Below are 15,193 nucleotides of genomic sequence, written 5' to 3' on the forward strand. Positions count from 1 at the left end.
AAATTCCCCCACTTCTTAGAGAATTCCCTCCCTTAACGAACATAATACAATCAAGAATCTCCTAATTGTACCATTTGATGACTAACTTTCCGTTAAGAATTTCAAACGTTCAAAGTAGATCGCCGGGAATCCCGGCAAAGCAAAGCAAAACCCCTCGGTGTCGAGAACCTGGGCTGCCAGCCAAACCTTCTCCAACGGCGGGCCAAGCTTTCCTGTTTCACTTCTGTCCTGTCGAGTGACCACAAAAAGCCTGTTTTGAACCTCACCACCGGTACGTACGAAAGCAGATTAGCGTGCGTGCGGTTTGGCCCGCGCACCAACGATCGTCACCGTCGTGACGTCAGCCGCGTGGTGGTTGCGCTGCGCTTCGCAGCTGGTTTAAAAGCGTTCGGGCCCACGGATCCCGCGTTCAGTCGATCGGTGTACGTCTGCCACCCAGCGCAACAAGAACGAGGGCGTTCGCGAGTTGTGGCTCCGTCCGCAGGTGCTTTGTTCTGTGCTCTAACTAGCCTTCGCACGCTGCCGAGGTTCGTCGTAGTCCGTGGCGCGAAGGAGACGACAGCGCTGGAAAGTGAGCGAATGTTAATGCGTTCAACGTGCAGAAAGGAAAAGTGTAAAAGTGCGTTAAGTGGTTCCGTGACAAGAGGTTACAGTCATCAACGGTGTACTGCGGGTGGTGTAGTGTAGTGCCTCACAGATAAAACGGCCCATCTCGGTGATAACGGTGTCGTCTAAAATTTAAATCTATTTGCTCTGTATCAAGCGGCTAGTTAGTGGTGGTCGGATGATAAGTGAAAACGTTTTGTTGTAACCGACAAACGTGAGGAAGCCGTGGTGACAGCCAGCGCGCCGTTACACGCCGACGACGGTTGATAACGATTGATCGGCGATTGTTCGTGTAAGTGCACGTGTTGTGGCTTTAATTTTTGCTACAGTTGTTCCCCGTTGAAGAGGTTGATGCATGGGTGAGGTCTTCGGCAAACTATTTATATAAAGTTCAGAAGCTGTTTAGATGGAGCAAATTGTTGTTGTGCGGCATGTGCAGTGAGTCGGACTCTGTTAAGTGTTTGCTTACCAACAGATTTGTTTGCTGTGTCTTGCACGTGCTGTCTTAACGATTTTAGTCTTATTGATCACCACTTGAAACTGTTACACAATAATAATTTATTTGAATCTCAGGGCTAGCACCGTTTGTTCTCGCTCCACTATCTTCCGATCACTCTACACGCCTTCTGTCTAGCCAAACACCAGCATAATAACACACATTCTTGTTGTTGATCCAATAAGACGGTTTGTTGCAAAAATTAGCTTCTTCATAAATATGGATGGAACCCAACAGTCGCTTCCTACCAACAGCGTTTCGTTACCGGAAAGATCGGTCTTGAACCTGCCGCTCGATCGCGCGATCTCGTCTTACACAGTCGTAGCGTAACCGCTCACCGTAACCCCGACAAGTAGGACAGTTTCGTGGCGAAGTGGTATAATTATTGGATTAATAAAAGTTTATGCGGATTCGCCGCAGGACGGAAGTGTTTTGCTGTGAATTGTGGGAAATCGAGGGGACCAATTTGTGTTCCATCATTCACAGTAGGAAGTGAAGGCGACAGTCGGAATAAAGTTCCTGCTTGCTCGCTTAAAACGTTTCGATCTATTTCTAGATTTATTGAGGAGAGGATTTAGATTGATTTCAAACATTTAGTTGGATTTTTCGCGCCCTCAATTTCTCAATGTTTGATGTCCTGACGCCTTAAAAAGTTGGTTATACCATCATCGAATACTTGAGCCATCAAAAAGACCCACCCTGCCACAATACATTTGGAAGACAAAAGAAGAACTTTTTTTTGCTGCCCCCGTCTGCGTCATTATGTATCCAGTTTGTAGGCTTATGCTTTACAGCCACCCCGTCCGATCAGAGCGCCTATTCAGAAATCAATAAAAGAAGCAAGCTGAACGACGGCGTTTCGAAATTAGTTCACAATTTACGCTCGAAAGTGAGAGTGGCGAGCCCTCACGCTACTAATGATTATCCGGAGTAGGTGAAGGTTGGATGGGTGGGGGATTGTTTGCGGCCGGGAAGGTCGTCCGTTTGTTTGGGGTTTTTTTTTGGCTTAGATGTAACCCACAACAAAAAAATCAGCTCCCATTCATAGCATAACTTGTTTGAGTCTGGTTCAGGATGGATGCAAAGTCTCATCTCAGAGCACAGCAGCATAGCACGACAACAACTCAATCAGCATTCAGAGCCGTGTTCAATGATAACAAGAGCTCTTTGGTCAACTGCTCCCCGCCCGAAAAAAGTGGTACAATAATACGTTTTTTAGCGGTAAACATGATCATTACACATTTCAAGGCTTTGAAGCGGCCACCCGCTCCTACCGAACGATAAACAGATAAACCCTGGTAAAGCGGTCGCCCTATTAATGCTCGATTGGTTTTTTGCGCCTTTCGCGCAAAAATGCTTTTCGGCTAGATCCTGTCCTGGCTCAAACACAATCTTGGGATGGTGTGAAAAGCTCGGCACGCTCGTCCAAGATGCGTGCTGTTTGGCCCTACCGGTCAGGCGCAGGTATGGTGCAGGTGCTGAGCAACCACTAGGTCAAGTACCCGGAGAAGGCTAGACTTCATGCGAGCATCAGTTATGCAATCTTGGGTAATTGTATGTCAAATAGCACTCCGAATGGTGGCACCGTGAATGTGGATGGTGTAAAGCGGGTTTGCAATATAGATAGACGATGGGCAGATCGTGCAGGGCAGATTGTGACTGCAGTCCGCTGAAGGTTGTCCAATCGGAAGCTTCCAGTAGATATGTTAATGACAAACTGATAGAAGAACGAAGTTACAATCAGCTGGGAGGTTGTAGTTAGGAGCTGTCTCTTTAGAGGGTTTGAATAGCTCAGGAACAAATAATTACTTATCGCAAACTTTTATCTAACAAAGTTGAGAATAGTAACACAGGCATTAGGGTTTCAGGTTTTCCCCAACACAGAACAGCAAAGGGAAGCTGTCCCACCAAAATAGTACAATCTTGCTGGACGTACGTCGGCTAGTTTTATCAGACGAACCCTGTCCATTTTCGTCACTTCCTCTGCTGTGTGATCTTCCCTTATCACAGACGCTCTATGCTAGGGCCGGTTGTTAAACAATAAAAAATCTATATCTCCTGGCGGGAAGCTGCTATCAGTCAGTCAGTCAGCCCAATGTGCTGATGCATCTCATTTCAGCTGGCTTAATGGTTGGTTGATGAGTAGGCACAATCGTGTGAATTGCAGAGTGTTCACCTTTTCCAGTTAACAGCGAAAGTAAAAACATTCTCCACACACCTGCGGGCGTACCATTATCATCGACCGGCTTGATCATCGTGTTCGGTCCCGTTAGTGTAGGATTTTATGCAAATGCGACGCGCGTAACATTGATCTCTTCATTTGATTAGCAACTGTGTGTTGGCTAGACAAAGCAAGATGAAAGTTTAGCACAGTGTTTCATCATAGTGGTTGATTAATTGGTTTTACATGCTTTTGTTTGCTGCGCGGATTGTACATAGTTACAACAGTTTTTCTTTATGTCTTCCACAGGCGCTTCTGAGGACTCGTGGAAGCATCTGCCAGAGGCGAGTAGATGATGTGACACATGCGTAACGGTGAACAGTAAAGATAACAGTATCAACCATACCCCTCTCAGACGGCACTATGCATAGCAGCAATAGTGTGCTAGCTGCCAGAATGCCCCTAGTAACTGCCACCCTCATCTTGTCGGTGCTGATGGCTCAAACCTGCCACTCGCAAAGTGTCATCACAGGTAAGGTTCGCTAACCACGATCAACGGAATGCTCATGATCGATGAATCGTGGAATTGATAAACCAAAAAAAAAAAAAAAATCCCCGCCAATTTCGCGCCTTAGCTTGTACCATTTTTTCCTTCCCCCCCCACCACAAAACCACAAGGAGTAAACCGGCAAGCAGTTCCGTGCAGCGGGATCGTAAATATTCAAGCGATACGATTTCTCCCCGATGCATGCAGATAAACAAAGCCGTTCGTCATGGTGAAGAATTCTGCGGGATTCACCAACCCGCTTTTGGTGGTCGAAAAACATCCCGGAAGATGATCATCTTTCGCTTGCCGATATCGGATAGAAATCCGGTTTGTGTTGTTTGTGTGGGGTTTTTTTGTTCCTGAGATCCTCCGTACGTCTGTAATTGACCGTAATGTGTGATTTCGGATATCTTCCTGCTAGACAGCGTGTAGGACAAACGTAGGAGGGACTTTTTTTTAAAACTCCAAAGGGAATTCCACGAACAAGTGGAATGCAAGTCATCGTGGTGCGATCGATGAGTGTTGATCGATAATCGACACATTATTAAGCATTTCTTAATGATCCGCTATTCATTTAGCGAGTCGCAGATAGTGGAAAGAATTTTATTCTAACCACCCTTTTTCTTTTTGAGGTCATCCGCACTAACCACGTGTTACGCAGCAGGGCGTCTTTTCGTGTCTGCCGGCAAACCAGTTCCAGCTGGAACACGGGGGGACATTTGGGCCTATCCGTGTTCCCGGTTTTACCGGTATGGTGGTGTCTAGCTTACGCACAGATCGATGGCGTCATTGCGTCCACCCGATACCGAGATAGAACCGGAGCACATTGGGAGCGCATTGGTTGGCGCAGCGCTTGCTGAAAGTGCTCTCGTTTGGCGCGTGTTAACGGGTTGCGATCGCCACACGTTCTTGGACATTCCAACGCGCGTGACTTGTGCCCAGTCCGGCTCCGTCACAGATCGTTGATCGCGTGAGGCAGTGCAAAACCCTTTTATGATTCACGCTGCAAACCGTTGCGGTATGCCGCCGGTTAAGTTCGGGAAGTGAGCCCTATGTGTGTGTTTGCGGGGGGAGAGTTAATGCCCGGTTTAAGAGGGGGCAGTAATTAATTTGGACATCAAGAAGGTGTGCTTGGTGCGTTCGAAATCGATTGCAGCCATCATGCGACACGAACTGGAACGAGCAGTTTTTGCAACAAGAACTTCTTTACTATAAGCTCTGCTGGGGTTAAAATAGGTTTCGCACGCGGATATCCTACCGTGCGCGCTCGCTAATCGTGAACATGTGTTCCATCCGGTATTCGTCGGGTGTCCATTCACTTTTTTTATGTGGCCCATACATTGTAATTGTAATTTTCTAATTTTTAAAATTATATACCTCTCACGACGATGGCGATGATCAGGGCACAGTCAGCCGGAACCGCATGCCAATCTAGTTGCGCGTTTGGTTTTAAGAACTGCTCCCAGACCAGCTGTGCCGGACGTTTCGCTAATGTATGCGACAAATAAATAAATGCGCGAACTCGATCGTCGGCTCTCGAGGCTGAGCTGGCGCGATTTGAACTTCAATCCAAAAGTAGCTTGCCTGTTTTTATTGTTGTCTCTGCGCCCTAGGCCCCCCATTTATCTCCCCGAGATGCAAAGTCGTAAAACCGTTTTATGATGGATGGATCCTGACGGACTCAATGAATGCCGGATTACCGTAGGAAGCATCATTAGAGAGGCTCCAATCGGCCGTGAGGTAATTGGAAGGTGAGTTCTCTTCAGAACTCTAGCCCGGAGCGAGGTCCACGGTCAAGGTTGTGAAGTCGCGCTTTGATGTCTTGTGGAACGCTCACGTACGCGGCGCTACATACGATGATACAGGTGCGTTTGGAGCGTTCACACGCAACCGCACCGATCGGCTGGGTTGCGATAGGCTGGTCAGGTGTGTGTGGTGTGTGGAAGTGACTTGATCGTGTGAACTTACATCACAGCTAAGGTGGTAGCGGGTTGCCAATTCGATCGCCAGTGGATCGCCGACTCTCCGCTATCGTTACCCCTCAGGGTTCGCTTTGTTTCTTGACGATCGGCCCTGCTTACAGGGTGTGGGATTATATGCCTGTGTCAATTCTAGGGCACACTAGGGGCACTGTTGTTTTATCAGTGCTCATCAATCGTAGGCATTATACTAAGATGCTTAAAGTCGTTGGAGAATAATGAGTAAGATAATTGATTCCATAATGGAAGATAATGCATGAAAGATGGAACTATAATCGTTGCAGGTGTGTGCGGCTAAGTATGCTTATCTAGCTCTGATAAGCACTCAGGATTTTGATAGTACGGATAAAAGTGAAAAGAAATATTTTTACCCATTTTTATGACTTTTTTTTAACAAAAAATATTTCCTGCGTCTGTGGCCTACTTTGTATGCGGCATCGAGCTAAGGTATAATCAGTGACAAGAACGCGCCTAGAGCTCCGCAACCAGTGCTCAATTACCTTAATAGGCCGATGAGTGTCACACGTTGCCACCTTCTGGTCTTGCTACAGAACAGGTGCTACTACCGTATTCCAGATCGTCACCGGCCCCAACTGATTGACGGCTTGCAAGGGTTGAGCTGTTAAAATTGATTTGCATTCAACTGGCCCGCTTCGTACCGCTTGTTTCATCCGATTGTGCTGTGGATATTAATAATCCATTTCAGCACACTCGCACACCCAGGCCCATCGTGACGCGATCCACTGGAACGTGGATCGTGTAATGCATAGCTTTTTCGGTTACCTTCTGAAGGCTGGCTGCCGCTATCCAATGCAATTTCTGTAGCCTTCGCAGGTCTTGCTGGTTGCTTGCTGGTGGTACATGAGTGGCTCGTCGAAGGGTGAGGTTCTACGCTTAGTGGAGAGGGTTCTGCTCTTAGCACACCAAAGCCACACAAGACTTAGTAGTGCAGACCATTATCACGGCGCGAAGGCTGCAATCCGGAAGAACCATCATTGTACACCATTCGTGTATCATCACGTCGCGCCAGTGTGAAGGTTACCGGTGTTTCGTGCTCATATACTTGATGCGTTACAATCGTTATCGCTTGCCCGAATATCTCAGATCCTTCAAACTTCCTCCGGTCTATGGAACCGCCGTCGCGGGAGGTCATCACTATCGTTCAGATGCGGTTTGGCATACAATTGAAACCGTTTGATGTGTGTTGACATGTGCCCTTAGCACGGTGAGACAACAACATGCCTTGACAATGATCAGCGATTTTTCGCACTTGACACGCGCTCGCTCGTACATGCCGTACCGGAATTGTTTAGTGGATACTGCGCTGTGAATTTAAATTAGATAACCGTGCCGTTGTCACGGGACAGATGTGATGTTCGGCAGTCCAAAACAAAGATGGGGGTGCTTTTTTTTGTTTTCGGACCGTCATTAAGATAATGGTTAGATAATGAACGGGATTTCACCACATGAGTTTATAGGAGTGTTTCGAGTACGTAGAGTGATGATATTGGTGATCTGTAGATGAGATAATTAAAATTTCAGTTTGACACTGTTAAAATCGGTTGAGCGCCTCTGAGCATCTGTCTCTATCTTGTTTATTAACGGTAACGAGGGATCTCACATTACTCACACGATGATCATCAGCTGCCGTATTTAGATTGATCATCTTTAGTACCTGGGTCACACGGTACAGGGTGACTCCCAACACTAATGTATTCCTTGATTAAAATTCAACTAATAAAGTCTGGATCAAATTCTCCTTCGAATCACCCGTTCCAGATTGTGACCCGAGTAAATGCCAACCTCTGTCAAACATTTCGGAAACGTCCCTAGAGCCAGGGCAAAGGATACGTCGCGAGTTGGACCCGTGCTGTGAGATCCTACGGCTGTACTGTGATGCTAGCGCCTGTCCACCAGCGATCGAGTTTTGCGATGCAGAACGAACCATTCGGCCGAGGACTACTGTCGGAACCTGTTGTACCTTGCAGCGTTGTGGTTGGTGGAACTCTCTCGTGTTTACTAAATTTTTTAGCTTCAGTTAAATACTAAAACCTTGTGCCATTTTTGCTTATTGTAGAAAACTTTTGTGAGGTGTACGCTGACGGTGAGATCACGACCCGATCGGTCGGCGAGAAGTGGTTTAACATGGTCAATGAGACCACCTGCATGAACTACGAGTGTCTGCGGAACGAGGCAAACGAAACGTTCATCAATTCGATCGGCATACAGTGTAACACCACGTGCCCGGAGGTAATTAGCATCGGCGAGCGTTGATGGTTTTTGTGCTGAAGCTGTGAGGACACGTATCGAAAAATGAGCCATTCGTTGTCGTTGTAGGGTTTCGAGGCGCAGATCTCGCACCAACACTGCTGCCCGCAGTGCGTTCAGGCCCGGTGCAAGTTTGATGATCAGTTCTACCGCGAGGGACAATCGTGGGCCAGTCCTGACGGGTGTCTGCTGTATCGGTGCGCTAAGGACGGTGGTTTCCTGTCGATCAGCTCAAGCCGCAAGCAGTGTCCGGTGGTGGGAAATTGTCCCGAGCAGAATGTGGTTGAGCGTGACTGCTGTAAGGTGTGTAATTACACCGCCGAACCCAGGATGGAGTCGACGACGGCTGCACCAGTGGAGCAAGAGGAAGGTGTTGATTTCTACGAGGAACAGAGCTACAGCAATCACCCGTGCAAGCGGGTGTGCACGCTGGGGCGCAAACCGGAAACCTGCTACTACCGTTTCCGGCTTGAATGGTACCGGACGCTTAGTAAGGCTTGCTACAACTGTCCTTATAATGGGACGGACTGTGATCGACCGCACTGTATTGCGGGGGATGGTGTGCGAAGAAACGTGGCCGTTATTAATCGCATGATGCCCGGTCCGGCCATTGAGGTGTGTGAGAACGATATCATTGTGGTGGACGTGGAAAATCATCTGATGGGCGAAAGTACGACCATCCACTGGCATGGTTTGCATCAACGGCGTACGCCGTACATGGATGGTGTTCCACACGTTTCGCAGTGTCCGATCAGCCCGGGCACGACCTTCCGGTACACGTTCCGGGCGGATAATCCGGGCACACACTTCTGGCACTCGCACACCGGTATGCAGCGTGGCGATGGAGCGTTCGGGGCGTTGATCATTCGCAAGGATAATGATATACATGAGCTGCTGTACGATCACGATCTGTCCGAGCACGTGATTACGGTGCAGGATTGGGGCCACGAGCAGGGTGTGTCCCTGTTTGCGGCACATCACCACTCGACCGGTGATAATAAACCGCCTAACTTGCTGATCAACGGACGAGGCAAGTACTTCCAGCGGTTCGCCAAGACAACGCCACTAGGAACGACGACGACTACTGAAGCTCCGGATCTGGAAGAGGATCCTTCGGTAACAACACAGCCGGAAGCGATCCCAGTGGAGGAAGTACCGGAAGAAACTACGATTGTGGATGTGCCGACAACGGTGGCACCAACCGTAACCACTCTTGACGATGTGGAGCTGCTGCAGGCCAGTAGCAACAACAATCTGAAAACCGTACTCCATGCGAACGATGTACGGCACCGCACCAAACGACAATCGCGCACGGTAAACTTCAACGCCGTTGTGGTGCCCGAATCGCAACACATTCCCCTGAGTGTGTTTCACGTTGATAAGGGCCGCCGGTATCGGTTCCGACTGATTAATGCCGAGTTCCTGAACTGCCCGGTGGAGCTGTCCATTGAGAATCACAACCTTACGGTTATTTCATCGGACGGGTTCGGCATACAGCCGCTGGAGGATCTCGGTTCGTTCGTGAGCTACGCTGGCGAACGGTTCGATTTCGTAGTCAAAGCTAACCAACCGATCGGCAACTATCTGATCCGGTTCCGTGGACTGATGGATTGTGATGAGCGGTTTACGTCGGCGTACCAGTTTGCCGTGCTGCGGTATCGTGGAGCTCCGGAAGACACCGAGTACGAATCGTGGCCACCGTACGATTACGAGGCACCGGGCGTACAGTTTAACTCACTGAACCGGGGCCCGGGTGCGGAGAACGTTATTACAATCGCCGAAACGAACGCACTCGATCAGGAAGATTTGCTGCTGCTGCGCGATGAGACGGATTACAAGTTCTACGTGTACTACGATTTCTACGGCAAGGACAATCCTCACTTCCACGTACCGTCGCTGTACGGGTTTCAGCAGGTGATTAACAACACGAACCGGCTGTACACACCGCAGCTGAATCACATCTCGATGCGCATGCCACCGATACCGTTCCTGCCGGGCAAGGATGTGCTGGACGAGAGCCAGTTTTGCAACGAAACGAGCGTGCGCGATCGGAACTGCCGGGAGGAGTTTTGTGAGTGTAGTCACGTGATCCAGATACCGCTGCACGCCACGGTGGAGATGGTGATGATCGACGAAGGGTTCACGTTCGACGCGAACCATCCGTTTCATCTGCACGGCCATGCGTTCCGGGTGGTGGGCATGGATCGTGTGAGCCGCAACACGACCGTGGAGGATATTCGTCGCATGGATGAGGAGGGTCGATTGCCGAGAAGGCTTAAGAAAGCTCCGATCAAGGATACGGTGACGATTCCGGACGGTGGCTACACAATCATTCGGTTCATCGCGAACAATCCTGGTAGGTTTTTCATTCGGTAGTAGCTGTGGGTTCTTCCATCTAAAACTCTAGCTAACCACTTACTGTTTCCTCTCTCTCTGTTTGGCAGGATATTGGCTGTTCCACTGTCACATAGAGTTCCATGCCGAGATTGGTATGTCCCTAGTGCTGAAGGTTGGTGACAGCTCGGAGATGCTCCCGGTACCCGCCAACTTTCCCACCTGTTACGACTTTAAACCGAAGCTTGGTGAGCTCGGCAACGGGACGGGTTCGACCAGATTCACCACATCACTGCTTCTGTTAGCCTTCGCGGTTCAGACCTTACACCGACTCCTATAAGCAACAACCTGAACAAAACAATTTGTGATATTAGACGCTTCCGAGCGGACTCAAGTATTTCGTTCGACCATAGTATTATCTGGCCACGGAGGAAGTCGTGGACGCCCTAAGTTATGACTCATTCGCGTACTCTTAAGATGTTAGATGTTCTTAAGCATTGCCACCGTACAAACCTAAGTGCTCTTACAGTCAAAGTGGAACAAAATAAAAAGCCAAGCGAAACGCTACAAATCCAATGCTGGCTAGGGTTGTTTCCGTTCGGAGTTTTCCCTCACACACACGCACATACACCCGGCAGACAAAGAACTGGGGTGGCATTTCATCTGCGTTTGACACGCCCATTCATTTGTGCACGCGGTGCTTCTGGTTCTGATGTCTCACACCGCTCTCCGTCGCGTGGACCAGTATGAGCCAGAGAAACGTTTGCTTCCCTTAATCGTTTGCCCATTTTTTTGCTGTAGTGCATCCCTTCTGTGGTTTTGTTTTTCTAACAACTCATCCAAAATTTTAACTTCCCTTTCAACTAACCCGAGCACGGTATCGTCAAGCCTGCATTACACAAGGAAGGATGTAGCATCCACAAAACTTATTGTTTGGGTGACTTACCGCCTTAATAATGGGTCAGGTCGGCTCCACGCGGGGGGTCCAGTTTGGTGGGCTGATGCTGCAAATGATGGGTAAATCGATACCGTGCAGACTTTCACAGCACCCTTTCGGTGCAAAAAGGACCCGCATGCGCCCTGATCAGCCCCTGTTTTAAAGGGGGAAAATGCAAAAACCCTCTGTCTGGGAGCATTGCAGGTGCAGGAGGATGCTATGCGGGCTGAGCAACTACATTTGGTAAAAATAGCTAAGGATACTTGTGTTTAACGAGTTTTATTGCTCATTAACCTTTTAATCAATTTAACCTTTCAAAAAATGACAAAATTTCTCGTATGGCTAAATTGATAAGTTTAATAAATAGGCTGCCCAAGAATGACAGCTTTCCGACAGCTTTTAAAGCTTCTCTAGCTTTTGACCCTATACCAAACATGGGAACGGTCCGATGCCCGAGATGGTAGCGGCGCTAGTCAGATATGAAATCTCATCCGGACCATCTTACTGCTTCTTCTCGGATTTGTTAAGCAACAGGCCTGTTCAAGGAAATTGCTGAGAAACTCCTTCATGATAAAGTGCCATCGTCGGCAAGTTCGAAGTAGCTCCCCCCTGACAATTCTCATGGTATGGCCAACCCACCGACACTTCTCGTTATTTGCTGAACTATTGCTCTTCCTGATATACACTGTCAATTCCATTATAGCTTCACATAACACTGCAGGTGTGTTGGCTGCTGATGATTCCGGAGTGATTGGTGATTCACGAGCATGTCCTTTGCTTGTCGTTCTTGCCAGCATTCATGGCATGCCTCAACAATCTGCAACCAGAGGCTTTCCGAAGCGATCGTCAAGAACTTGAGAACGACCTACCAGTACATTTCGGCCACGTAAAGGCTTACTAGGCTTGTTGATACCACGCAGTTAGATAGTCTGCCCTTACCTCAGGGAAATGACCAGGGTTTCAACTGATGATCCCGGAAGATTCTATCCTCGAAGATCCTCTCTAACACATAGTTGAGATGATGACAGACAAGTCCATGTTGCCGGTCCGGACTGCTGGTGACAAGAAAAAGCCTTGGGGATTTTTTAGCCACTTTCTCCTAACATATTAAGTTGGTTAAGGTCAGTTTAACAGCCTAGTGATGTTGGCTGAATATTGGCAACTGCCAGAAACGCTTGGGGCGTCGTACAAGTAGCTTCGCCAAGTGGCGCTTGTAGATGGAGCCTTGTCCAAGAGATCTAGCCAAAAGAAGCCTATCTTATCCGAGTTGCGATGAGGTCCTGAACATCAAAAGCGTGAAGGTTGACTAGAAGTCCGTCACTTACTAGAAATAACCAGAATTCCACAAACATCGCTTATTATCCTTTCCCACGCAGTCTTTCAAACAGTGTATCTGGCCGCTCCTGACCTTATCTATGCTTTCAAGCAATTGGTCCGATTAGCCATTCCGAATCGATTGCAACACTCATTTACATTCAAATGGAACGGCGGCGATAGAAATACGGCTTATTTCGAAGCGTACACGACACGGTACACGCGGTTTTACAATTTCACCAGCAAAAGCTAATCCACCGTTGGCCATTGTGCATTCCCACAAAGCACCGCTATTTCTCCTGTTTTCAAACCCCCTTGCGGACCGTCTTTGTGCCCCTTTCATCCGAACGGCGCGAACATCATTATCAGTGGATAAGTACGTCACCGGAAAAGGACCATGGGCGGATGGGAAAAAGCAACAACCCAACAATTAAAACCACGAAAACATATTGTGGAAGCGAACCCAAGGGGAAAACAGAACGAGCGGGGCTGAGGGGAAACATTATAAATATAATATTAAATGCAAATAAAAATAAATCCTAATCCAATTGAAGCTGGTAGGATTGCAGCGGGAGGACATCCGTTTGGGCCCCTTTACCATTTTCCGGAAATTGATTTCACACAACACAAGCGGTTAAGCTGACGCGAAGGTCCGTCGGGTCGGTTGGCAGGTACGCTTCAGCATTTTCACTTTCACAACCAGTACAACCGGCACCCTCGGCAAGGGCTGGCGCAAGGACGAAACGCTAGATTTTTATCGCCTCGAGCGTATAAATACAACAATTTTCCGCCGGTGGCACGAGGTGGCCGATCGTGTGTGTTCGGCGCGTGTTTCCCACGTGTCGGTGACGATTGGTTTGGATGGTTTGCGGGTGGTTGGCTTCCACCCAACGAGCTCTCGAGCTTCCCGTGCTGGAGATTGGCGGTGCGTTTGCATTGCACTTCATTCGCGATTTGTCATGTCTCTATCAAGTGTGCGTCGTGTGGTAGGGTCGTGCGTGGTGTGTTGTGAAGTGGAGAAAGCAACCATATGGATTTTTGGGATGGATAAGATTTAGATTGATAAAAACACAAAGCGAGTTGTTGAACAAACGCGACACTCTTGCAACTGAATAAGATTCAATTTTTTGGCCACTTTTTAAAGAGACAACCATTTTTTTCAGATAAGCTCAAGAAGAATTAAGAATTGCCAGCCGTGGGAGCCGTTTATACAGTTGATTTTGAGGTAGGTTTGCAGAGACAGAGTTCTTGCATTTTTTTTTCTTCAAACTTCAATTATCGCTGGTGTCTTCTAGCTGTATTTATTGCACCTGATGACAGCAGCTCATAATACACAACGCAGAGCAGGTCCCACCAGGTAAAGGGATTGAGCATGTAATGTAAACATGAGTTGTTTGGCCTGCGATATTGATGCACGTTGAATCTCAAATTGCGATATCGATAGGGATAATCCAATTTTAAGCGACTGACATTTTTATCTTGATTAAAGAACTTAGGAAAAGCAAAAATTGGATACAATTTTAATTCTTTCTTCTTTTTTGCCACTACATCCTCGAAAGGTCTCGGTCGGCCATTTCTGTGACTCGAAGTTACTCGTAGCTGCATAGTCAGTCTGGTGTACGGGGAGACAGTCTAGATGGGATTAGATCCTCAGTGCCGGTCGTCTGAAGAGTGAATGACATTATCAACATCATTACTCCAGTCCCAGTTTAGGCCTACCGAGTCTCCTCGGTCCATGTGGACGGCCCAAAAAGTTCTTATAGGCTGGGTAGGCTTGGTATCAGTCTCATGACGTGGAGCCTGGCGAGTCTAATTTTCTGCACGCTGGTGAGATCATGAGGTGGTTTTAGAAAGGCGTATGTGTCCCAGTTTCGTCCGTCACAACAGGTATTTTGAGTGGAGAACTCACCTCCTGGATATGATACCCTCATTATTTGGTCAGTGTCTAAGGTTCTATCACCACAGCTAGAACTGGAAACTAGACGATTTCGACACTAAACTCTGAATGATGTGGATAGTCAGACCCACATCAGGTATTAATAGTTCTAGTAAGCCATTTAATGGCCGACATGAGCTAATCATAGTTCGTTAAAAAGAAGAAGAGATCAGGCATCTTTGTGGTTTGATGGGTCTACAAAAAAAAAATCTCTAAACCTTCACCTTCACCTTCAAACTATTCACTGGAACACGTAGAGCTACAGAGATGTTCAAGTGTTAGCTCTATTCTTGCTGCTGCATGTTAGGGACGTCACTCGTCAGAGAAGGGCCTTAAAAGAACTTACACTGTTTTATTAGCGCTAGATTAATAGATGGATAGATATACATACATCGATAGATGCTCAACAAGTAATATCGAGAGCCCTTCTTCGTAAGTCTTCGAAGCTCGACCCTTGGAGGACGCTCCTCATTCGAATTAAATTACTATCCTTGCTCATTTAACTCGTCGTCAGACTTCCTCTATGGGTAAAATGCTCCCCAACATCAGTAATCCTTTAGGTCGAATGAACCATGATCAAGAGAATATGGCGACCATGCTCTTTTAAAAATCTTA

The 15,193-nt window shown here is 47.8% G+C and overlaps 1 protein-coding gene across 5 annotated transcripts; it reads left to right on the top strand.

The window, feature by feature from the left end:
- Positions 1 to 384: 384 nt before the first annotated feature.
- LOC118502794 (laccase abr2) lies at positions 385 to 10,967 on the top strand. Of its 5 annotated transcripts, none has more exons than XM_036035399.1 (7): positions 385 to 965; positions 3,573 to 3,607; positions 3,679 to 3,795; positions 7,569 to 7,784; positions 7,867 to 8,039; positions 8,127 to 10,413; positions 10,502 to 10,967. In XM_036035399.1, exons 3-7 carry the CDS (start codon positions 3,687 to 3,689, stop codon positions 10,729 to 10,731), a joined length of 3,015 nt encoding a protein of 1,004 aa, XP_035891292.1. In that variant the 5' UTR covers positions 385 to 965; positions 3,573 to 3,607; positions 3,679 to 3,686; the 3' UTR covers positions 10,732 to 10,967. The 5 variants fall into 5 exon arrangements, with proteins under 5 accessions (XP_035891292.1, XP_035891291.1, XP_035891290.1 ...); XM_036035398.1 differs by having other exon boundaries at positions 385 to 898; XM_036035397.1 differs by having other exon boundaries at positions 3,573 to 3,795.
- Positions 10,968 to 15,193: the final 4,226 nt, after the last annotated feature.

The sequence above is a fragment of the Anopheles stephensi genome, chromosome 2, assembly GCF_013141755.1.
Source record: "Anopheles stephensi strain Indian chromosome 2, UCI_ANSTEP_V1.0, whole genome shotgun sequence".
Classification (NCBI taxonomy): Eukaryota; Metazoa; Arthropoda; class Insecta; order Diptera; family Culicidae; genus Anopheles; species Anopheles stephensi.